This window comes from Falco biarmicus, chromosome 8 (genome assembly GCF_023638135.1).
Source record: "Falco biarmicus isolate bFalBia1 chromosome 8, bFalBia1.pri, whole genome shotgun sequence".
Taxonomy (NCBI): Eukaryota; Metazoa; Chordata; class Aves; order Falconiformes; family Falconidae; genus Falco; species Falco biarmicus.
This window is the reverse complement of record NC_079295.1, coordinates 34406312-34431561: the sequence shown is the minus strand read 5'-3', so window position 1 is coordinate 34431561 and position 25250 is coordinate 34406312. Positions and strand designations below refer to the sequence as shown.

Sequence of the window (25250 nt, the reverse complement as noted above, 5' to 3'; positions counted from 1 at the left end):
TGAGGGTTTCCTCAAACCAAAAAAAAAAAAAAAAAAAATCTAATTTAATATCTTCCTTGAACAACAATCCCTAACCACACTAAATGGTTGAAATGCTCATTAGATGTTACTTCAACTGACTGTTTAAGGTGTAATAGTAATCTTTGATATAGGAGTACAGAAGTCAAATAATATTCTGAGTCAACTTCTCAAGACAGAAGCAACTTACAAACAGCATTTAGAACTGTTGTACAGGATTCTCCTTCAGGAATTTTTGAAGGGGGTAGTTTTGAGACAGCACTTCTCTAGTTTTAGTTGTTCTCTCATTTTACCAGGGAACAAGCTTTCCTCCTATTCTACTCCTAGAAAAAACCACTTGTTATTTATGACTATACTTACAGATCCTCAGAGTAAGAATCCTTCCAACAAGCAAAATCAAAGCTACTTTGAATAACTGTCCTTAAAGCTGGTGACTAATAGACAGACAAAAGCCATGTCAATAGTTTCCTGCCAGGATTTTTAGGAAGTGAGGAACAACACTGGTATCTGCCTTCCAGTTTGCCCAGCAAGTTAGTAGCAGCAGAAAGGAGGGGAAAATGCAGAAAACTGTATGCACTGATCTTCTGCAAAAATGCCATCTTGTAAGAAAGGTCCTGGCACATACAACATCGAATCTAGAATTCTGTCTGACAGCTTTCTTCACTGGGCCCGTGCCTTCTATTAGGACTGGTAGACAAAAAAGCACTGCTGTGTTCTTCAAACTATGTAGTTACAAGGGGTTAAAACTATTAGAACTATATCCAAACATTGCTAATGCTTCAATAAACTGTTTGATAACATCCTTAATTCTCATTTTTCTGGTGCATGAATACATACACAGAGATATACATTTTTTTTGGTCACATCTCATAGATTTGAAAAGCGATATATTTTTGGTTTGACTTGAATCAGTTCTTACTTTCCAGAGTATTAATCATTGTTCTACTATAATAGTCAAGGTCCTGCTGCCTTCTCTCAGAACAGAAGAAATGTAATGTTGAAATATGACCCTTGGGCTTCTGTTCTTCTAATCCTTTATAATGAAGAAAGGCCAAGAATTTGCTATAGACTCTGAGTTATAGGGTTTATCTCCCAAAAGGGAAAGCTCCATACCTCACATGTGTCAACAAAAAAGAAGAAATATGAGAAGACTACTGGACAAATAAGAGCGACCTATAACTCATACCTGGCAGTGATGTATTGTATGTATTAATTGCTTTAAAAGCCAGATTTTCTTTTCACAATACTGTAAAACCCATCTCAGTTGAACAGCAGTAATGGAGATAATATGTACATTTAATTGCCTTGACTTCTAAAAGCAACAAAGGTTTGGATTTGATGATACTATATTCAAAACTAGAGATCCATGGCATGACTGGGAATTGGAGCCCACTGCAAGTAAGATCCCAGTGTGGGATCAGAGCAGAGCAGCCTAGCTTCTTCTCTGAGCAGGCCCACAGAACTGTATTTTTGTACTTAACATTGAACATTTTAAAATGCATTAAGAATTTAGGCCTCTGGTTTGAACAGATATCAACTCAGGCTCTTTATTCATGAGAATGTTTAAGCAAGTGCTTAAACACTAACTACTCATGAATGCAATTCAGGAATATGTACTACCATACCAAAAGCTTATGCATATTTGAATCTCATTAAAATACATTCCTGAATCCTGACTATGCTGCTATCCACAGCATACATGACACACTGTTGTTTCAAAAGAATCATGGCAATTAAGTTGGAAGCTTAAGGCCTAAATTAACAAGCTATCAAAAATGTCTCTGTAAAACACAATCAGGTAACACACTTACCTTTTCAGCGTATTCTGACACTATTTGCTTGATCTCATCTGACTGGAGTCCAACAATTTGACCAACTGTGCTTGCTGTCAATTTGCCCTGCAATTGTGTCAAGAAAATATTTGCGTTGTGGAATTGCCTATGCTTTTTCCATGGCAATTCCCCAAGCTCTAATTTTAACAAAAATATACAAAACCTTTGCGCTGGGTAAAAAAAAAATAACATCTCTAATAATTTAAAAAAGAAACATTCCGCTCCCCCAAAACACTTCGCTGATGGAAATTTCTCACTTACAACCTTTTATCAAATTTGAATTCATATTTTCAAAAACTTCTAATTGTATTCTGTATACTGAATTTTGCATGCACGGTAATAAAAAAAATATCACTATTAGACCACATTTTGAGCCAAATTATAACAAATGCAGATGGGTGAAACAATGCACCTTTCAAAGAATGCATGTCTAAAACCAATCTTCAAGTAGAACCGATTTCTACAGTGGATTTCAGTAGAAAGCATGTCAATCAACTTGGAGACTAGCCTAATTACTACCTTTTCTTCTGTGGCTTCAGCATAAACAGAAACAATGTTTAACAACTGAATTTCTTCCCAGTCCTGTCACCCAGAAATCAAAATGTAAGTATTTCCAAAATTACAGCAGCCTACAAGTTCCATTAACTACAACCAATTAAGAAAACAAGATACACATCCAGTATTTTCATTTTCTTAGACGAATGGTGTTTTGAAATATTTTCCAGTGCTTTGAAAAACACACTGAAATATGTAAAATTTTCGTCCACTCTTGCCAGTAAAACGATTAGTCCTCTGGATATCTTCACAAGATAAGTAAAGTAAATCATACTGCATCTTATGTAGCTGCACTGTGACGTCTTTCCCCTGAAAATCTCTTTGTAGAAACCACTTGAATGAGGCACTTATTTATATTGCTTTTATCATCTCAAGGCAAATTATTAAGTCGTCAGCCTCATAAAAAATACTGTCTTCCCAATTAAGCCATCTTTTCTTGCACTCACTTCATGAAAATTTAAAATGCAGTCATTCCAAGACTTCAGACCACTAACCTGATTTTAGAAATAACTGCCATAATCAATCATAATTTAAACAAAGTTTTATCAGTTTTCACTGTTGTTTACCTCTTCTGTTGCCATTGCAGCCATTCCAGTCATCAGAGTTTTAATGCGAAGCTAGGACAAAACCACAAGGAATTACATATAACAACTTATCTTTCAATAATTAACTTACTTCAGCCTAGTGACAGGGGCACATATATGCAATTAGTATCATATCTGTATTGTAATGCATGTAATGAGACAGTAAATCTGTGCAAGTTAAAGAAGGGGGAGCTAAAGTTACCAAATTTTCCTTATAACAGTACAGGTTCACTCAAAAGTATTCAGCTCCTACCGTCAACTGAAAACTGACCTTTTAAAAATTCTCAGATTCAAAAAAAAAAAAAAAAGGCAAAACTTTTGGCACTAAAAATCAAAAAACATTTAATTTTACATATAATTTTCAGGTTCCATATTCTCCTGTGGGAAGCAACTCTCACTTCAGCTAAGCATGGAAGTTTTCCTTCTTACAGAGAATGACTGGGCAGTGATAATTGCTGTCCTCCCCCAAGTTAGTAACATCCATGCCTACTAGGTATGTGGCACACCTCTTCAGCGGCCTGAAGGTCATCTTCATCACAAGGCTCAGCTTTTCCTGCTGCTGCCAGCCCTGGAGGTAGTGCAATTTTTTTATCTTCAGCCTTTTAAAGAAAAAGAGAATATTATATCTAATTTCAGTATTCTAAAGTATGAATAAAAACAGCAAGGAGAAAATTGGTATATAGTTTTCTATTCTTAAGAATACATTTCAGCCTGGAACATCTTCACACTCCAATTCATGCCAACTGAAACATAACCCTCATTAATTTCACAAGTATTCCAGCTGCTCAAGACAGTGTCTGGGACAAAGAATCCTTACTCTACAGCCACCTGACAACTACCAACCTCACAAGACAACTAGCTGCCCCAGAATGTGTTTGCTATACAGCAGAAAGCAGGTTGTTGTTTTTTTTTTTTTAACATAAATCATTTTTTAATAATTTCAATATCGGTATAAAATCACCTAGTTCTGTCACATTTCATACTACTACACTAATGAGAACTGGTGACAGACACAATCAATTTCTAGGTCACTCTACTTCACCAGTAACCCGACTAATGACCATTTTTGCCTTACTGAAGACAACTCACACAAACATGATTATGACCATCTAATATATAATATTTCAAAGTCCATAATATTTTTTAAGAAACAAAATAAATTCTATGAACATGACTGCAGTCTGGTATTTACTTTTAGGGAACAAGAGGTATGCCTAGATTGGGAAACATCTCCACTTATAAAATCTGAATGCTAAATTTGTATGCAGAATACTGAGATAATGAAGAAAGGCAACCTTAATATACTCCATGTACTGCAGTGTCTGTGACATGTTTAATGCGTTTCTTCATTACCTCTGTCTGTAATAACTTGTAGCCAAAGTAATATCTGAACTGAAATAAAAAAAAACAAACCTGAAAACACTCTGACAAGGACATTTTATGATTCCATAATCATCAAAAGCACAGCAAGGATGCTGCTTTTCGAGAGGCACTATGATTTACTTATGGCATGGTATCATGTTTTTCTATCACATTAAATAACCTGTTATGTAACAAATGCCTACAAAATTTCTCCCAAGCTGAATGTTTTTTTTTTAAAAAAAAGAAAAGGAAAAACTCTTTAATGATCACATCATGAAACACCTAGTTAAAAGTCAGTCATTAGACAGGGTTTTTACCTTAGTGTAAGGTCATTACCTTACACTAAAAAACAAAACAAAGCAACAAAACAAACACAACACCCAAACATCCTTCCTTCTAAGCGAAAAATCACACTTTCAAAATGGGATCTTTGCGTACTGATGAAGGAAATACTTTAAAAAATGAGACTGTAATCAACAGCATCCTTAATGGCATGCAGATTTTTAGTTTAAGTTAGCCATTTTTAAGAGCTGGCAATAATAGAAATTATAGCTGCTTATTCCATTGTATTCCTTTAAGAACTTACAGTAACCAGCACTTCAACAAAAACAATGTAATTCTTCCAGCAAGTTAAGTATTTAAAATTAGCATAATTTTTACCTGTTCTGTTTTTCCAGATTGTCTGCTAAATCCGTATCTCCTAAAAGAACAACAGTAACATTAAAGTAGTACATTGCTGTTTACGACTTCCACAAACACAGTAAGTTTCTATCAGTTTTCCACATCAGAAATGCACCAACAGCCAGGTTCAGGTTAGTTTTGTCGTACTTCAAATAAATTAAACAAGCATGTACTGCAGCATATTTACAGAACAATTTCAGCTCCATCTACCCCTTCCATCACGATTTGTAAGTGTAGACTGTTCATTAAATATTGCCATGTAAAGCTCATGAAAGGGAAAAGTAGCGCTCTCTTTCCATTTGGAAGTTAATCCCAAGCCATTAGCTATGTACTACTGAATTCTGGAAAGACCTCAGGAAATTGCTAGTGCAATCTCTACTCCCCAAAAAAATTCATGCTTCTTGTGTGCTTTGATGAATCTGAAGCTTCTTTCTGAAGCATGGGATTCAGAGCTTTAAATATATACTCAAACTTCCTTACATCTGTTTTTCTGAGTGAGAGAAAAAAACCTGACATTTGAGCTATGTTGTTATTTTGGGAATTACCATCTTAAAGAAAAAACAGGTAGAAAGAAATCTTAGATATCAGCAAGCGAACATCTCACAAGGCACTAAACCCACCACGTACACAGATATGAAAAGTTAATCAGCAAGATCAGTTCTAACTCAGACCTACAACTGTTTAATTCCTTAACTACTGCAGGACTATTTATAAGCCTTTTATGGCTAAAAATTAAAAGTAATCCTAAGCAGGCGTACCAATTGTCACCAGTTCTCCATTTATTCCATACTTATACTTGGCAGGTATATTCAGTCGTATTTTACTACAGCATAACTCCCAAGTCTTCAAGAGTTCCCCAACATTAAAGTTCTCTCTGTACTTTAAAGCTTAGCAACGCAAAGACTGCGGCAGAGCACTAACCTTCCACAGAATATGCACAAAGTTGTATTAGTATAGAAGCATTTGTAAGTAGCATTGCCATTATCATTATCTCTTCTTGCTTTCTGTAGGAGCACAATTTTATTTTCACACAGAAATAACTGCATCCAAGTAATGAACTGCACTAGGACAGCAATAACAAAAACAACCATCAGCTGTATCAACAGAGAGCCCAGACACCTCCCAGGCTTAACATCTCACATCTGTTGTAGAAACTGACTGTACTTTGCTGAAAGCTGACAGGTAATGTGCAAAGCTGTGGCAATGAACGCCCTTTACTAAAACAGACTATGCAACTGTGTGGAAAGATGCTCACTGGCATCACTCCACTCTCAAGCCAGACCCTGGCCAACACCAGGCTACCACATCCGAGCTCCCTCGTGATAATCTCTAAGCTGGAGGCCACAAGATCAAAAACAAACTTAGAATGTGGCACTATCACCAGTTGGATCCGAGTAATGCTGCATTTGGCATCGGGACAGTGCAAGAGTCTTTGAACTCTTTGCCAATTTATCACTAGTTCACAGTAGACATACTATGTCCTTCATTAAGGGTTTCTTTCTCTACCAAAACACACAAAGCAGATATTTGTGTGTCTCACTACTGTCATTTTCTCAGATGTTCTTTATTTTTGCACTGTATCAAAAATAGTTTTCTGATCAAGAGTTTTATGCTTTGAGAATTCATTATTAAATCATTACCAGAATACATTGAAATCCTGCAATTATCCTATCATCTCCCACTTCTATCCAATCCACGTTAAGCCCTTCATATCAGATAACTCTAAATACTGTCCTTCCTCCGTATCACCAATTTAAATAAATGCCCTTCAAACACAAAATACCTCTTCTTCCTTTGTTCTTCTGTAGTATTGCAGAGCCCTAGCAATTCACCTCAACACATACTGTCCTGAAGAGGGATTTTCCTTCCCAAAAGGTCACAAGTTCTTGGTCATCTTTCTTAATCCCAAACTGCTCCTCATATCTATGTACCAATGCACACGTATACAACAGAAGAGCAGTTCCCTGACATCTTCAACACCTCCTACTTCTCTGTTCTTACTGTACTTAAACTTTCCCCATCATCCATTTCCATTGTTTTTTATATTAAAAGATTTATGTTTTCCAGCAGAAATGAGCTTTACTTAGGTCTCAACCATTGCACAGTACCTAAAACTAAAACAAATTCTGAGGCTCTACAGAAAACATCTTCTTTTTATTTCAATTTTCAAGCTGTATAGTGATTCCGAGTTTTACTTAAAAAAAACAAAACCCAAACCCAAGAAAACAACAAACGATTAAAATTACTCTAGAAAAATCATACACAAAAATTCCCTTAAACTGCACAAACTATTTTATACTCTTCTTGTTTGTTAGGAGAGGTCTATTGACACCAGTATGTAGTAATGACACTGAAACAGTACAAGAAACTATAAATAGGCAGGAGTACACCAGGACTTCATTTTTCCATATCTGCTCTTTGGACTCCAATTGTGAGCACCTTGCTATACTTCAGGTAAGTGCACTGAACTGCACTCAAGGTGGAAGGAAGGGAAAAGTTCTACAGTTAACCACTTGTATATAAAGTTGATGCAGTGTCAGAAATGCTCTGCTGAGTAAAAGGACACCCAAGTGTCTGTTTCACTCCTTAGGAACACACAGAGGATTTCACCATACTTAACATCTTTCAGCTTATTTTCCATTACATTTGTCTACACTGCCCTCACAAAATATGATGATGAATGAAAGGGGAAGATTATAAGCAATCTGCAACCAGGACACTTGGCTCATTTCAACTGCGTGTCAAGAAAAATGCACGAAAAGAGTAAAAGGAAGGTACTCAAAACAGTAACACAACAACAACAAAAATAATCTATGGCTTTGGGGGAGAAGCCATAGAAGACACAAAAATGAGTTCATGTGTCATTTGCACTAATTAAGAGCTCGGACAGCAGACAAGCTGTCCATATCACTAATCTATTAAAAGAAAACTGGAAATAGACACTAGAATCAGAAACTGTACCATTATTTTTAGGTGTTTAGAGAGCTCTCAATAAGCCAGGCGGTCTTCCAAAAGTAATGGATAAATGGAAACCTTGGGAACATGGTCTCAGTATATGAAGTTTACAGAAAGCAAGACAAGAAAGCACTAAACCATGATTCAGCCTGCTGATGTAGCAACCACACAAGAACTACAAAAAAAAAAAAAAAAAAAAAAAAAGAAAAAGCAATAACAACTTCAGCTCCTTCGCCCCCACCCCACTTTCTGGGGATTGCTTGCAAAGAGGCAATATTGGTTGGCAGACAGCACCTAGAAGCACCATTAATTTCAGCCATTTTTATGAAGCAAAGAACAACTTAAATAAACACACCCTACCAGCAGCATAAAGTCAGAACTTGGGCTCCCATTTTACAAAATATTGTTCACACACACGAGGACTGTCCAGTCCCTGAAGAATTTACAGGGTAAGCAAACAAGATCCAAAACCAAGGAGGAGTAAATCTGAAAGTTTGATTCTCAAGTAGTAGAAAAAAATCCCACGATCCAGATTTTATATGGTATGCTTCTAAATATACACAATACAAAACCCACAGACAATTAAATGAAGCCTTTCACACCTGCCGTATTCCAGAAGCGTAGCATGAACCTTTGATTCCTCATCTAGCAGTTCTTCAGCTCCCTTCTGACGTTTATATTTTCTTTGAGGCTTGTAAACCTCCTGTAAGACAGTGAACAAATTCAGAGCTTGTAGAAGGCTTTTCTAAAATAAATGATGAACTGTTACCTAGAGTGATATATACCGCTCTTTGCTTTCCAACTCAATATACTTACCCAAATAAATATCCTTCACTTTCTCTTTTTGGAATTACAGGATAAAAATCTTACCAAATTTACTTCTGACCAATTTGCTATAGGACCCATCCTTCCAGGTTTAAAAAATAATAATAATTATAAATGGGTATTTAACAACAGACACTATTTCTTCAACCATCTCCTCCATCACATTTGAAAGAAAAGTAAAAAATAACACAATCAACACCTATTAAAAAAAAAACAACTTATGACTTAGCTGATAAAACCAGCATCTAGAAATGTTACCTCTTTTGCGAGTTAATGCTATTTTTAATCTCTGATTAAATAACTAAATGTAATTAGTACCTACTCAATGATTACAGGTTACAGTGGAATTAAAGCAGATTTTATTGCAATTTAAGGAACAAAAATATCTTAAATAGTTAGGTACTAAAATCATTCAATTTCATGCTGTCCCAGTGTGATCCTACAGCTGGACAACAGCTCATCAAATAAAACAAGGATTCACAAGTACTATTTTGCGCTGACAGAGCTACTTCCAATTTAAAAAACAAAAAACTGAAACAAGAGGACTGAGCCACTGTTCTAACTGTTAACACAGACACAACCGTTACACTACAGTAAATATGGCCTATATTACCTTTTTTCTTCCTCCTCCCACATACAACAACTATGCCCCTATAGAAGTCTATTTAACAACATTAGGAAAATTATTCTACCTCAAGCACAAACAAAACAAAAAATAATCATAAGATTCTCAGCTTTCCCCAAATTAGAAATTGGAACCAAGATAGCAAAACTAACTCCGAAGTAAATGCTGTTTCTTTGATGAAAGATTAGGGTGGCGTTAGTCTGTAATGCAACATTTCCGCTGCTGGAATAAAGATTTTGAGGTTAACTGAAGTCTAGTATTTAGTGCTATCCTGCTAGCAAAGATACTGGAAAAAACTAAACAAGAACCTGTGATCTCAATGGTATTCTTTTTACTTCAATTGATATTCTTTAAAAAGTGTCCCCTTTAAACAATTAGATTACATTCTCTCATTTTTTTCTGAAATGAAATTCCAGCACTCATCACAGCAGAGAAAAAAACTTTTTCATCACCGTTAAATAATCAGCATCAAAAAAGGAACGCCCCCCTCTCTTTTTCATTCATGTATTTTAAATGCTTTGAGGAACAGGCTCAGAAAACATCCCTTACAAAAACAAATGTCGAAACCAAAGCCTGGGCTTTCCATATACACATTTAACTTCAGAAAATTCTATTCACATTGGACAAAAGATTTAATGCAAGAAGTTGCAAAGATTCTGAAAGAAAATAAAAAAGGTATTTTTTTTTTTGCTTGATCTGGCTTTTGGTACAACACAAACTATTATTTTCAACAAGCAGTTCCTGTACCATAACATTGCCAAAATAGCTTTCAATCTTTTTCAAAGACATGTAATCCCAAAGCAAAGACCTCAAACAAGTGAAAATAGATGGTATTCCTTGGCAAGTTTCTCCTGAATTTGTCAGTTACCCTTTGCAATTTTTCCTTCATTTCTAATCTCAATTTCTGTCATCCTTGTTTCCAGCTATTAAGTCTTGCTACATTTTTGACTGTCATATGAAAAAGCATTGTATGATCCAGAATCTTCCACAAGATGTACTATGGAAAAGCAACACAAGTCGTAAAAACAATTGTAGCTTTTATGATGGCATTCTATATTATACCTGTGCTATATAAAGCATAGGCATCATACCATAAACATTAGTCTTGGCATCAGATAATTGATTAGTCAAACAAAACCACTGAAAGATAATCTGAATTCACTAGGCAGTCACCTTTCAGCAGCAGTAGTTGTTATTCCAATAACCATTACCAGTATTAATATTCCCTTTTCTAACCTTTAGGCCTGATCATGACCATAAATCTCACTGTACTGTCCCCTTGAGAAGAGAAGGGTAGATCCTTAGACCAAACTTATAATAATGAATTCAAGCAACAGACCAGTCTTTCACTCTTGCTGCTTCTTTTAGGAAAGTGGCTTTCTCTTCTAATTCCAGTGCATAATGATTTCAAGGTGACTTGCAGAAGAGCTTTCATCTAATGGCCCACCTTCTTCTTACAGTTCCTACAGACAGACAGGAAAGCTTGAAAATTCACTCCATGTGTTCTAGACTGCAGTCATGCCTTGGTGCCTTAAGAGATCTCATGAACTAATCTTCAGTAAAGAAGATCAGGTGCTGTAGAAGATGCAATCCTGACACAGCTCATATATTTAAGAGGGAGGTGTGTCTAATGATATCCTCAGCAGTGATGAACCAACGTGAAAACTTTATCTTCCATGAAGATGCACCTAAAAAACTAGAAATCTGTGATCCAGAGGAGAAGACAGAATATACCTTTTCCAACTCTGCACACAGATCCAAACTGGGGCGAGCAGCCAGCACGTTCAAAGGCAGGAGAGCTATTCAGAGATCCTTAGACAGGCTAGCTGAATGGTGCAAAATACTATCAAACTTTGAAGATCTTGTTTTCCTTGCTTTGCATTATCAGTTTCATTCTTGGACCCTGAACATGGAACTATTCCCTTAGCTGCAGAAGTAGACAAATACTGCGTATCCGATTCTAGGACCATGACCTATGAATTTTAAAATAACAACCCTAACATACTGGGCAAGTGGAAACCCACTCACTAGCTTCAACCAGCCAAGAAATACCTGATCTGACATACATATACCTGCTTCACCTTTGCCATGGCATTCTCTTCAAACTCCAAAAAGCAATTTCAGAAAACATGCAGGTAGATATGCAAAGGGAGCTCAACCAAGCACCCCAGGACTTTGGACAAGCAACTTGAATGGACCTGACATTTACTAGGTACCTGCATACTAAAAGTAGATTGCATTCCTTCTTTTTAGGCAAGCTGTCCCAAACAAATGCGTTAATGTCACAGAAAAAATAAAAAATCAAATTATTAGACTATAAAAACTGAGACTTGAAACCCCCTCTGCTCCTCAGCAATCAAAAGGGATCCCTTAATCATTGTTAATCAAGTATCTTCCCTATTTTTTTAAATGACATTAAAAATTCTAGGTACTGGTGCCTCCTAACAGCATTGTGACTACTTTGTCTCTTCAGTGACAAGGCTGGTATCAGCCACCTGGATACCGAACGTTTAGTGCTATTTAAGGACAATGCAGGCAGAAAATGGACACACTTTGCCACACTTGAAAAACTAGGACAATTACTCTGAAAATTGAAAATGGGCATGTCAAGAGCTACTTGATACAACACGCATTTGGAATTTGCTTTCTTACACAGGTTTGCATTCTCTCTCAATGTAAAGGGTTATACAGGTGCACAAACAAAACAATAATATCCATTTACAAGGGGAGCTAACTTGTAAAATGGAAAAGAGATCTCACTGAAAAGACAAGTACTGCTCACTGGAGTACAGACTCATCATAAACCTGCTAATAATTAAAAACAACCCAACCAAACCATGGGGAACAACACTTAAGAGACTGTAATTGAAATTTTCAAAGCAAGAGTAATTATTGAAATAGATTAACAAGGGCTTTGCATTGGTCATTACCTGGAGACTTCCACAGCAATGTTTTTCTATAAACATGCACTGTAATTCAACCACATATATTAGGCTCAGCAGCACTCAAACTGCTAATACAGGAAAAACTGCCTCCAAAACATGACAAATGGTAAGATTACTTGTCTGGTCCATTATGCTATCATATAGCTTGGTATGCTGGCACTTAACACCTCCATCCATGGACAAAGAGTTTAGGGTGTCTGGCTAGAGCTCCCTGAAGTAGCATTGGTTTTCTCAAAAGAGAAGGGTTTCACCATCTATCAATCAGCCTTGGAAGTGTCCCATTCAAAGCATACCCAGATTTCTCATCCCATCTCAAATGCTGGCCTGTGAATTTATCAAGATGGTCCAAAAAACCCAAAAAGATAGCAAGCTGTTAAAGAGTCAGAAACGGCAAACTGACAGTCCCAAGCAGACAGCAATTACAGAGAAAGCAAGGACAGAAACTCAAGTTGCTAGCTAGGTATATGAAAACAGGTACGAGACAGTCATATAGCCTATGTATTTTACATGTCACTCCTTGTAGCCTTCATGAATAAGCTTTCAAAAAATATAAACAAACCATTTATCCAAGAGTTATCTCCCTCTTCAGATGAAGATCTCACAAGTGATACCACCTTTCCCAACCAACATTTGCTACTTGAAGAAAACATTTCTAAAGTAGGGTATTTTCACTGCTAATTACAAGTAGTAAAAAAGACAAGTTCTGAAATGCAGACGTTTAAATTGCCATTTTGTTTAATTTCAAGATAAACAGTCCAACTGCTAATAGCTACAGTCTGCTGAGGGTTTAACAACCTATAGGCTACTTTGTTACTTTTGTTTTGACAGGGTGGAACTTCACACTCTATGCAGGCAGTTGACAGAGTTTACCTATTCGGACAGTACACACCTAAATGTTTTTTAATCTGGTATGTTGGCATTTGAGACCTGTTCTAAGAATGAAGGTCAATATGTAACTTAATTGGGACCTTCTCATGAGAGAACTCAGGACTGGCTACATTAAACAAAATTAACCACTGCCATTTTATTACTGAAACCACTTGCTTCTTGATCATAAAAATCTAACATACTTACACAGATATCAGTAACTGCTTTGACAGCTTTCTCTTTTCTTTGCATAAATTCATCATCCTGCAAGACATTAACAGAGGTGATTAAAAATACTAGCAACAGAGATTACATCTTAACCACTGTAATGCATTTAGCAAACAAAGTTGTCAAATAGTTTCTGAGCTGCCCAATTATTTGGTGAATATGATTCCCTGTAACACAGAAAAATATTTCCTTCTCTCATCAGATAAGTAGCTAGGTCTTGTAAAAGGGTACCTACCTATTTAAAACTGTATCCAGATCAGCAGTCCTTCTGCTCTCTGCTCACACAGTACCTGACAGAAATGCAATCCCAGCCCACTACCAGGATCTCCAATCATTACTACACTATGAAGAAATGAGATTGGGATGGGCTTAATGTGGAAAAGAGAAGTTTCCCCTACTTTTATTTATTTTCTAAGCACTAAAAATAATAATAAAAAAACCCCAAATAAAATCCAAACCATCCCAAGCATCTTTCACAGTATTAGGGACATCACCTTTAATGTTGTTACTGAATTAGAGACAAAACGTGGGTTCTAGGTTTTAAATATGGAATTGCCCTGGGATATGCACCAACAAAACTAATGACTTTACACTACAGACACAAATCCAAGCTCGTTCCAGCTCTCCCCCTACACCAAGGAAACCTCACAACATTAGTGCAGAATAGGAAGAAGAGAGGATCACAACACTGTTCTAAGCATTTAGTTTCAAAGGGGACAGCATTTGACTATTTGACCACTACAATTCTAGATAAAACTGTACATCTCACTCCTCTGGCAATCATGTTTTACGGAGACAAAACTGTCCCTCTGTCTTTCCCCAAGATCAGTTTTTGAATGAAGTTTTTCAGGAATCTAGTTTTCAAGAACAAATTTTGGGGCTTGGATACAGGGAGACGAGCTCACTTTGAGCACTCCAAAACAAAACCCAAGTTACAGAGCATTAACAGTGCACCAATTCTCATTTAGTTAGATCAGCTTCTCCATAGCATGCTGGGTGTTTTCAAACACATTTCATGTAGCTCCAGTCACATGGTTAGCCTGGATAGAGCTCTGTGCAGTGTATATGCACTCCAGAAGCAAGCTACCTGGCAAGCCAAAGTGACAGAGAAGTAGTAAATACTGCAGAAAAATTAGGGTAACTATTAAGCAGAAGTTAACCAGTATCTATGAATGTACATGGATTGCTCTAGGGCTGATTAACAAAATGATAGCAAATGCAACTCTGGTATATTGTGCCAATTTCAGAGCTGTGAAGCTGGTATGGATGTGAGCATTGCAACAACTAGCTTATCTTACCTCTGGTAGCCTATGAGTTTTTTCAAACTGCGATATAGAGTAAGAACGGATATAGTCTCCCATTTCTTCCCTTGTTTCTATTGCACGTTTCACCAGCCACTGGGAAAAAAAACAAAGTTTCTATCATTGGAAAGGAGAAGAGTAACAGCAGCAAACATCAAACTACTACATAAATATTTTAATACATGATAAAAATCTAAAAGCACATTTTAAGCACGGAGGAACATTTATTTGTAAACACGGTAACTCTGGGACCTACTCCTAACAAAACTATTCAGCATTGGCTACTTTTACAAAGTTTGCTCTTCTATGTAATAAAAACCTCAGTAGAGCAATCAGATAATGTGTAAGCTAGGAAACCACATGGCTTTTCTTATAATTAAAGATTTACATATAAAAACCTAAATATTCTTCATCCTGTTGAACTATATTGAACCATACAAACCTTGACGAGCCATACTGTTCACACTACAGTGGGATTCAACAGTCCAAAGAAGATCAAACTGCCTTCCCTTCTACGCTCCTTAGGGCAGAACCTAGTATCCCAAAAACATTCCTGAATGTTATTTGTAACTAGTATTGCAAAATTGTTATTTTGTTGCCCGATATCCTCTTTATTTAGCTTGCACTGTAACTTCTGAATTGCTTTTATATTCTAATTAATTTCTTACAGTAAGTATGGAAAGAAAATTCCATTGCAAATTTCAACTGTTAGGAATTCATAGTGGAAAAATTCACTTATAAAAAACCCATATGAAATCTTCACAAGCATAAGTGAACTTCATTGGAATTTTGCCAAATGCATGCTGTAATCCAAGTATCTTCAATAAAATCATTCCAAAAAGGAAAATGAAGAGCATCTGTGGAATAGAGATGGATGTGGGCCACTTTAAACATTCTTCTTTTAGCTTGCACCTTTAAGGAGGAAACAAAAAAAAATACACTGCCTCCCCAAATAAGCCCCAAAACCTTACAATGCCCTCCCAAGAATCTGAGTTGCATAAACCCTATATCCTAGCAGAAGTCTACTAAAGCTAAAATAAGTTTTAACAAAGTACATTTCATCACACTATGTAGTCATATTATCTGTAATATTCACTGTTATTCCTTGTTAAACATTAATAACGTTGTTATCAAAATACAGAAAAATACACAACAGTAGTTGGCAAAACAAAGGAATGTTAATTTTCTGCCTTTTTTGTTTTCATCTATCCCATGGAATAGCCAGCACACCTCACCAGACCAAGAGCTCAGCTGTACCAGCCTGCACAACATACATCCTATTCTACATTCAAAAACTGCAGAACGTTATTGTACTCTAAAAGCTATCCACGTTGTCCTTCTGAGCAGGCCATACTGAATAAATAATGAATCTCTCAGTTCTAGGAAGCATAGGATTGACAGCACATATACAAAACTGCTATTATACTCTACATGCATACAGGTTCATCCTGCTCTACTCCAGAGAGGCTCTTGGGAGCCTGTTTTACACAAATAGTCCAGGTGGCTTTTATACAGTCTGTGGGCTATGGTACAGTCACCCTTCCACAGAGCAAGCCTGAACTGCTCACAGCACCCATCTCTGTCGGTCTGAGCAGGAGGAGATGGGCTGGAGCCCTGCTGGAAGGTGAAGCAATTGGAAGTTGAACAGAAAATGTTCTGGGCTCTCAGTGCCAAGAGCCAACACTGAATCTGTCTTGTATCATTAGTCCATTATGCTCTGACGGAAGACACCACATGGAACATGACCTCATCTCATTAATCTTGGCTGTACCCCAGGTAGAAGCTATTACAGCTAGGTTATATGCATTGCTATGAAATTTTCCTACTATATATCACTACTGTCTTCAAAACCTACAGCTCCACTGTGAAAAGACCTATCTTCAAGCCCATGAAGTGTTCAAGAACCACCACATGCCTGTATAAGAAGATTCTTCTGATGTTTATAAGACCACACAAAAAGCCACAAATATTGAAGTAGATTTTAAATAACATTGGAGAAGATAAATCCTGTGGGCTGTTGACAGCCAGTGCAGGAGGTCACATAAGAGATCAGATCAATCTTGTCATCCAAGTCTGAACCAGCAACTGTTTTCTGCGATATAACCATGAACCCCTGGAAACTGAGGGGAAGATGATGACAACAAGAAAGATGAAAATGCAGACTACTGATTACAAAGCACATCTCAACACAAGATTGTGCACATATTTTTCTACGTGAACATAAGCAGAACTTACTAGGAAGAACAGTACCATTCCTGCCCATTGGAATCTTTTTAAAGTTTTTTGTTTAGTTGGGTTTTTTTAGTTCTGCTAGTCCATGGCAGTAAGCCAACTCAATCTAATTTCTTCCTGGAGGGAAGGATTCATCTAAATTCCTCCCATCAAGTTCACCAGACTAGCTCGCACAGTGTAAGAGCTATTGGGACACAATTCCAGGTGGAGGAAAGAGCTTCTGTATTACTTGGGGACTGATTTGAGACTTAAGAGATAGCAAGTGAAATCTTGAACTTTGCAGAGCATTGAGTAAAGTGTCACTATCAAATATTTAACTCCCACATGCCATGGTGTGGTCAGCCTATTACAGCTCTTGCATGGTCTTTTTCAGAACATAGTATACTGGTGACACCAACAGGTTTTCTTGAAAGCCTGTCTTGGTTGGGATGAAATGAGGAACCAACAGTACCAGCAGCAGGCAGAACTTCCCTTCTGAAAGGGATCTCTACATAAAAAAAACTAAGCTCGTCAACAAAGACTTCTTCAACAAGTATGGAATAGATATACCACCTACTGGCCAGCTACCAATACTGAGAATTGCTGCTCTCAGAGAATCCTAGAAGCTGATTTCCTCCCTGGTTAGAATTAATGTTTCTCCTTTCTGGGATTTTGGATAAAGCAGGTCAGATAAAAGAATACCTAGTGCTATAGTTTTTACAGCAGGAGTAAATAGTTCATGTTCTCACTTTAGCAGAGGAATTATTTTTTTCTGTGAGAGAAGTCTTGTATTTGATAGATGTAACCATCATCTTCAAGTTTAAAAGGAAAAACTCGCATTAACAAGATAGAAACTTTCCACCTTAGGCAGCATAAGCACAGCTTGAAAGCTGTGTAACAGCAGCACACACCACGTAACTCTGTGGGGAGTGCAGTTAAGCGTGGTTTTCCTCAGGAGCCTCCTACTAGAAGATAACAAGAAAGAGACAACAGGAAGTTTCCCCCACTTCTTACAAACTGGAATTTAGAGGAAACTCTTACTTGCTGAATTCTTTCTCAGGCAGGAGGTAAGGAGATACTTGATGAAAAAGCAGGTTGCTTAACAGTCTTCATTTTCCCTACTTAAAGATACATTTCTGTGTGCAGATGAAAGTAAAAATCAAAAAATAATAAGGACATACCAAGGATTCTCAAGATACCACACATAACTGGAACACGTCACGTGTTAGCTTAAACCTTAATAAAATCGAGAGCTATGAGCATGCACACGGTCAGTTAGCAGTGCACAACAAAGACATGGTAATAGGATCCCAAATCAGAGCAATTTATTTTTCTAGCCGTACAGTTTTTAAGTGATACAAATGAAGGATGAATTATGCTTAAAGAAACAACTCCAACTGGCTTTCAGCTTATTCATATCCCTTTGATTGAACTGTGTAACTTACTTCATAAGCTTAAACACAGACTGTAAGGTATTTATTCTATTTCCTAGTCTGACAAAGTAGATTATCAGATTCCAAACAAGCTTAAACTTTAGTTTCTTTACACAGCCATTCCACAAAAAGCAGAATCTGACTCCATTTCAAAGAACTGAAGAAGAGTTTGTGTTTGTCTTAAATGGGGATCAAGCAATACTTCAGAATTGGATCATCCACAATGTCACTCAATTCTTTAAAAACATTCATTTAAACTACTTCTCTGTGATTATTCATTCTGAAGTTAAATAGAGAGCTAAACAATAATCCAGATCTTTGTTATAATTTTTATGCAAGTTTCAGGGCCTTGTTCAGCAAAGTATCAGTAAGTCACAAAATTCTTACCTGTACAACAGGAAATATATGAATGAAATCCAGTCCCTGGATCTGATGTGGTTCCAAACGATGAGGGCACTTCATTTTTGGTAATACAGACACAATTTTTTCAGTTAAGGCACTATTATAAAACAACAAAAATACACATGTATATACGCTACAACTTTCTTTTGTGAATTACAAATTACTTCTGCAAACACAGTAGTTAGAAGGTTCCCTCTAGCGGCTTCCACTGTATACAGCTGTGAAAAGCAATCAGACTTCCATTTACGAAATAGCTTTTACATTGTACTATGTATATTATGTATACTATGTATGTGAAAAGGTGATCGAACCCCTCTTGCAGGCTCCTAGCTTGTGATTTCATTCATAGGATTACACAGAAAATGTTAAGATCTGCATGTCTGGTCAGTTGAAATGCCTGTGTAAGATGTATCTACAAACACCTTTGCATATTATAATATATGCATACATGAAGAAACACTAGCTTTAAGAACAGTTAGACCAAGTAAAATGGACGCACTTAAAGGAAGTCCAGAATCAAATGTAAGGACTTAAACATTTTTTTAGCAGAACTCCCAAAATATATTTCGACATTACTACTGAAACTGAGTTTAAATATAGATTACACCTCAAAGCTAAATACACAGTATATTTCACACAGTTTTGAAGTGAGTAAAACGAAATTTGCTGGCTACAGTCTCATTCTACAGTTCAGGTAAGAACTGGTAAAATGGAAGGATTAACCTAACACAAGGGATTCACCTACAAGAACATCATTCTGCTCCTACTGAACCCTTTATTTCAGAGCAAGGTATTCTTTTGCTGCCAGTGCTGTCAAGCACGTTTTTAAAGCAGGTGTCAGCACTAAGGATGAACACTTTATGGGAAAACTAAAACTGTTTTTCCATGAAGGAAAAAAAAAAAAAATCTAACTGGTCCAGTACTGACCTTGATATTCAGTAACCCCCAAATGGAAAACTGATATTCTGGAAGAACGAAAAAGGAAGCAACAGACAGGAGACAAGAGACCATAGTCTCGGAAAAGAGCCTGAAAAGTTACATTCCTTAAGACAAGTGAAAACTTTTACTTTATTCTTAATAAGGCAATTCCCACTATGGCCCCATATTAATATTCTACAACATGAAAATAGCAGCGCCTCTCAGCACAATCAAAGCAAATGAAATGTAAAGAAAAAAAAGTTATTTATCCAATAGATGCAAGAACATCTCCTAATGTATGTTTCCATGTTTATTTCAACCCAGCAATTAAATAACAGGACACCATCAAAATGCCTTCAGAATAATACTGAGAAAACACAAAGCTTAACTTTCCTTATCTCGAGAAGATCACAAGAGCACTGAGCCACCATAAACATTACATGGACATGAAAACCGCCTATGCTTGTGTGACTCCAAACACTTCTAGGTTTACAAATAAATCATTGTTGCTGTTTTGGGAGAGGAGCCTGGTTTTTGTTTTGCCAGTTTTCCAGTCAGCTGGAAAGATAACAGAACATTTTCAGAACTTAACTATTTCCTATCCTGCTCTTCTTCAGGATAGGAAAGATGGCAACTATAAAAACCATCACCACCACCTGTATTCCTAGTCTCTACTTAATTCCATGCACTTAAAGCTTTATGTAGTTAGTTATCTATGATTATTTGAGTGTCTCCAAGTTTAACGGCAATAAACATGAATCTTTATTTTTACAAGTATTACAGGCTTGCCAACGCTAAATGACTTTCAAGAAAACAGCACAGAAAGATGTTCTTTTTGACTACATGGAGCAAACAAGTCTCTTCATGCAACTGTAACTTGACAGCTATTTTTACTTCCTTCAAATTTTAATTATGGCTCTTTTATCACAGAAATGCATAAAGAAATAATGTAGTTTACAAAGTATTCCCTTTCTCAGCTCAAAATAATGCTTAAAACCTCCCTAATACAGGAATTAGGTGACTGATGACCAAATTTCATGCCTTAAGAAATGAATCAAATCAAAATGGTCTCATTGAGTCACTGTCAGGAAGGATCTTCTCCTTAGTATGGGGCAAGTAACTCTTTTGGCAACAGTGTAATGCTTTACATTCTGCTTGCTGACACCTACAATTCCAACTCAGAATCATAAAGGAGAATCAGAGGTTATTTACACAGCAAATCTGCAGACATAGAGAACCCAACGAAGGTCTTCTACTGTTCCACTCCAGTTTCCAGCAGCATGGTCTCCCTCTGCCCTTTGTTTTGGCCTCTGCACTACCCCCTTGTGCCAGCACAAGCATCTGTGCAGCTGCATAGAGAACCAGATCCAGGAACTGATTCACATTAAAACTATTTTCTTGTTGTTTTTTTGGTAGGTTTTAATCTGGATCAGTTCCAAATCCAGTTCAACGTGCAGCCTCATAAGCACTTTCACTGCTTGGTAGTGATACAAGAACATGGCAGCCCAGAGGCGAACAGCACTGCCTTTTTTGGAATAAGCTTCTTTCTGGTTTTAGAAGTTATGGAACTACAGTCTGAGAAATCCAGAAACCAGTGCAACGTTTTGCAAGTGGGTGGTCTTCAAAAGCAGGAAACTTGGACTAAAAGTATGTCTCATAACAAGCAAGTATCAGGTAATTTCCCCCTCCCCACCCACTGCTCCTTTTCTAAAAAATTAAAAACAAAACCAAAACAAAACCCACCACACTTGCCATTTAATCCACTTACATTTTTTGACCAATAGTAGAGTTTTCCTGAAACAATAAATCAACATCGATATCAAAGCTGCAAGTAGTGATACACCACGTCATGCCGCCTACCACCTAGCAAAGGAGCAACAGCATGGTTAGTTCCATCTTAATTTGAAGAGGTAAACCCAAGTACATCTTATAGGCTTTATTTTAGAAACTACAACTCAGTACTTTCACCTCATCATCAGTATTTTTATATATCCTTATATAATCTATATATATATCCTTATATATACATCCTCAGTATTCTTATGGAGACTGAAAGACATGTAGATAGCATACATGTATCAACTTCCACATACAATACATGTATACAAAAAAACAAAAAAACCCCAGCAGTCAGTGACATTCTGAATTTTATGTATCAGTCTTGAAACAGCTCTCAAATTTAAAAAAAAAAATAAAATAAAATAAATCAGCACAGTATGTTAAATGTCAGATCTTTAAGAAGTGACTGTGTCAGAATTTTATCAAGGATCATAATTTTTGTATTCATATATCTACACATACCTTTACTACTATTATTCTTTGCTTGCTAACATATGCAACACCAAGTGCCAGGCACAGTATCAACATAGTGATGGAAATCCACAGCTCTGTAGAAACCTCTGTTTCCGGTCCTATTCCTACAGATACTTTGGCATATTAAAAATCCCAAGCCATTTCATCAACTTGACATAAATTACGTAAATATATACAGACAACCTTGTATATGAATATGCAAGATGGTCTAAACACACACAAAGTCCAGAAAAAGGGATTAAAATGTGGAGTGACTTACCACATCACACAGTAAATTAGGGTGTTCTATACAAGGTTTTCTAACACATTTCCCCCTCTCACATTCCCCTCTGAGACAGTTTACTAGTACCCCTTTTACACTAGCAGTTTGATCATTTTCAATAGCAGTGCTCACTTTTTGTAAAGGTTGGGCATTCATGAAATGGTAACTTTGCAATTGTATTTAGGCAAGTATAAACCTGATGCGTCCATTTCTACACATAAATGCAACTATTACATCCTAAGGCTGTCTCCTTGAAACTACTTTGTGTCTGTGTGCACAGCCTCCTGAGCAGCTAAGGTCAGTAATGCCAAGCAGTTTTAAGAAACTAAAATTGCATTGCAAAGCAAGGCTGTGCTATGATCAAAGAAACACCAGAAAACAGAAGAGTCCATTTCAATGCTGCTGTATCTCTGTGTTCTCAAACTTTGGTTCAGGAATTTCTTACAGAGTCAGCACTAAAACAATTCAGAAGTCTCTTTTCAACCTGAACTTTGCTCACTGTTAGTATCACATACTTCCCGTCTAGGACAATGAAAGGTTAACATACATGACATTCTAAAGGTATGTAAAAACAGCCCAAAAATAATCTCACTAGGCTAACTGTTCCATTCTTTCAGAGTCTCTCAAGACAAGTATTTCTTCATTTCTCATTCAGGAAAACTTTTTTTTTTAAAAAAAAAAATATTACCATGCTATGTCCAAGTATCAAGTCTTTCTAACTGCAGTTGAGAGAGGGGCAAAATTCCCCATATATGACTAACTTCGGCCATAACACTGCCAGAAGAGCACAGCAGTAACTAGCTTGCATCCAATCACCTCCTCCAAAACAGGCCTTGCTGCACAGAATTGTTTTTCAAGATTGAGGAGGTCTTATCTGTTTGAAACTGGGTCATTCCCAGAATTATTTACACAGAAAAGCCTCATGTGTTGCAAGTGTCTTTTTTTTAAGTCACCTAGAACCGCTAAACAAGGAAAAAGTATATAATCTTCCTATCCTTAAAAAAAGGCTTTTAGAAATACTGCATTGGTCTCACCTTGTCAAACGGTGATAACCCCTTGATTCTTGCTCGAAAATACCCAGCCGCCACCAACAGTTCCAAAATTTCAGTCAGCTTGATGTTCTGTTCCTCATCTTCTCTCGTTTCAACCTGGCCAAAACAAACAACGCAACACTAATTCAGCGCTTCTCGTTCATTCTGCAAATGAACATTTTCCAAACTTTTACCTTAACACAGACCATGTGGAAAACCTTGACTTCTATTAGTAACTTGGTTGTTAATTTGAAGGATGTTAAAGAAATAGGCAACGCATTTCTATATGGATTTAACAGCACATTTTTTTCACCCAGCTGAATACTTTAATCTGCTTCTGCTGTTCAAACTGCTGGCCCACAGCTTGCTTCCAGCCAGTCTGGTTGCCCCCATTGCCATTAGCCAGTTAATTTATTCTCCATTTTGCATATTTCTTTCAAATTCAGGGCTGACAAAAATCACACACCTCAATTTAACACTTCTGTGTTCTTTTTACGAAAACAGGAGGAGACCTTCACATGGAATTCCACTTTTTGGGCAATGCAAGCGTAAGCAAACTGGAACGCTGGACCAGCCAAGAGCCCACTGACAGCAGCAGGGATGGTCGCGGTGCCCCAACCGCCCTGCGCCGGGCTTTTGTCCCCACGTTCCAGGAGGGTCCCCCCGGCTCCACGCACACACGTGGCTGCCCAGAGGCACCGGGCACCCCGGGCACCTCGTGGCTAGGCCGGAAGGGCAGCCGGCCCCTCGGGGGCTGCAAGCACCCGCCCCAGCACCCTCCCCACCACCTTCCCCACCACCCTCTCCCCCAACCTCCTCCCTCCCACGGGGACCCCGACAGCCTCATGGGCCACGGGGGCAAGGCAGCGCGATGGTGCACGGAGGGTGACCGACACGGGCCCTGCCGGCAGCGCCGCGGTGCCGCCCCCGGGAGCGGGACCCGGCTCCCCGCGCCCCGAGGGACCCCACCGCCCGGGGCCGCGGGCGGGGCAGGGCGCAGGGCCGAGCCCGCCGTACAGCGGCGAGCCCCGGGCTGGCGGCGCGGCGGCGAGGGCCGGTCAGCGCCCCGGCCCGCGGGGAGCCGAGGAGAGGGAGCGGGCAGGGAGCCCGCGGAAGCCAGTGCAGCGCGGCCGGAGGAACAGCGGGCGGCCGCGCCTCACCAACGCCGCTCTGCCCGGGGTGGGGGAGGCTGGAAAGACGCCACTACGGTACCTCCTGGGGGGCCTGGTGCTCCTGTCCCCGGGGGACCACCATCGCCCTCCGTCTCCGGCAGCCTGCGCCCAGCCGCTCAGCCTGTCACGTCCGCTCCCCCCCGTCGCAACGCCCGGTTCCCAGCCGGCAGCTGCCGGGTTCCCCCGCCCCCGCTCAATGGTTCACCCGCACCCTCCTTGCGTGTAAGCGCATCCGGGCCGTGCCATTCGCGGCCAAAGGGGTGCGGGGGAAGGAGGGCGGGGGCTGCGCGGCTCCCCGGCGGCTCATGTGACTGACGGCACGGAGCGCAACCGCGGGAGCGCCGTCCCGCCCCCGCCCGCCAGTGCCCGCGGGCGGCGCCCCTGGGGGCCCGGTGCCCCCGGCCCACGGCCGCGCCTGGGGCACGGTGGCGCCCACTCAGAGCCGCCCGCCCGCTGGTGCCGGGCTGTGTCCCCCCCCCGCCTTCCCCTTACGGGCGGTCGCCCTTCTCTGTGTGGTTCTGGGGGTTTTCTCTTTGGCAGTGGGACCTGAGGCCTTCCAGCATGGAGGACGAGCCGCCCAGTGCGCTGTGACCTGAGGGGTGTCTCACGGCCTCTCAGCCCCACAGGGCACTGGTGCGCCTCGTTAGCAGCTGGCTTTCCTTTGGTGACCAAACGCTGAGGGGGATTTAACCGTTTTTTTCAGACCTGCAGGCAGGTCCCATGCTGAGGA

At 38.8% G+C, this 25250-nt stretch overlaps 1 protein-coding gene across 1 annotated transcript in view; it reads right to left on the bottom strand.

Moving 5' to 3' along the window:
• Positions 1-24780, bottom strand: part of CCDC93 (coiled-coil domain containing 93) — a 51270-nt gene extending 26490 nt beyond the window's left edge. The window contains exons 1-11 of the mRNA XM_056348923.1: positions 24561-24780; positions 23352-23465; positions 21511-21605; positions 18810-18921; positions 14776-14874; positions 13457-13513; positions 8590-8690; positions 5012-5051; positions 3496-3588; positions 2972-3022; positions 1830-1916 (exon numbers count right to left, since the gene is read on the bottom strand). Of these exons, the coding sequence (XP_056204898.1) occupies positions 1830-1916; positions 2972-3022; positions 3496-3588; positions 5012-5051; positions 8590-8690; positions 13457-13513; positions 14776-14874; positions 18810-18921; positions 21511-21605; positions 23352-23465; positions 24561-24602 (891 nt within the window). The 5' untranslated portion in view covers positions 24603-24780. The remainder of the gene's footprint in view (positions 1-1829; positions 1917-2971; positions 3023-3495; positions 3589-5011; positions 5052-8589; positions 8691-13456; positions 13514-14775; positions 14875-18809; positions 18922-21510; positions 21606-23351; positions 23466-24560) is intronic.
• Between the last annotated feature and the right edge of the window lie 470 nt (positions 24781-25250).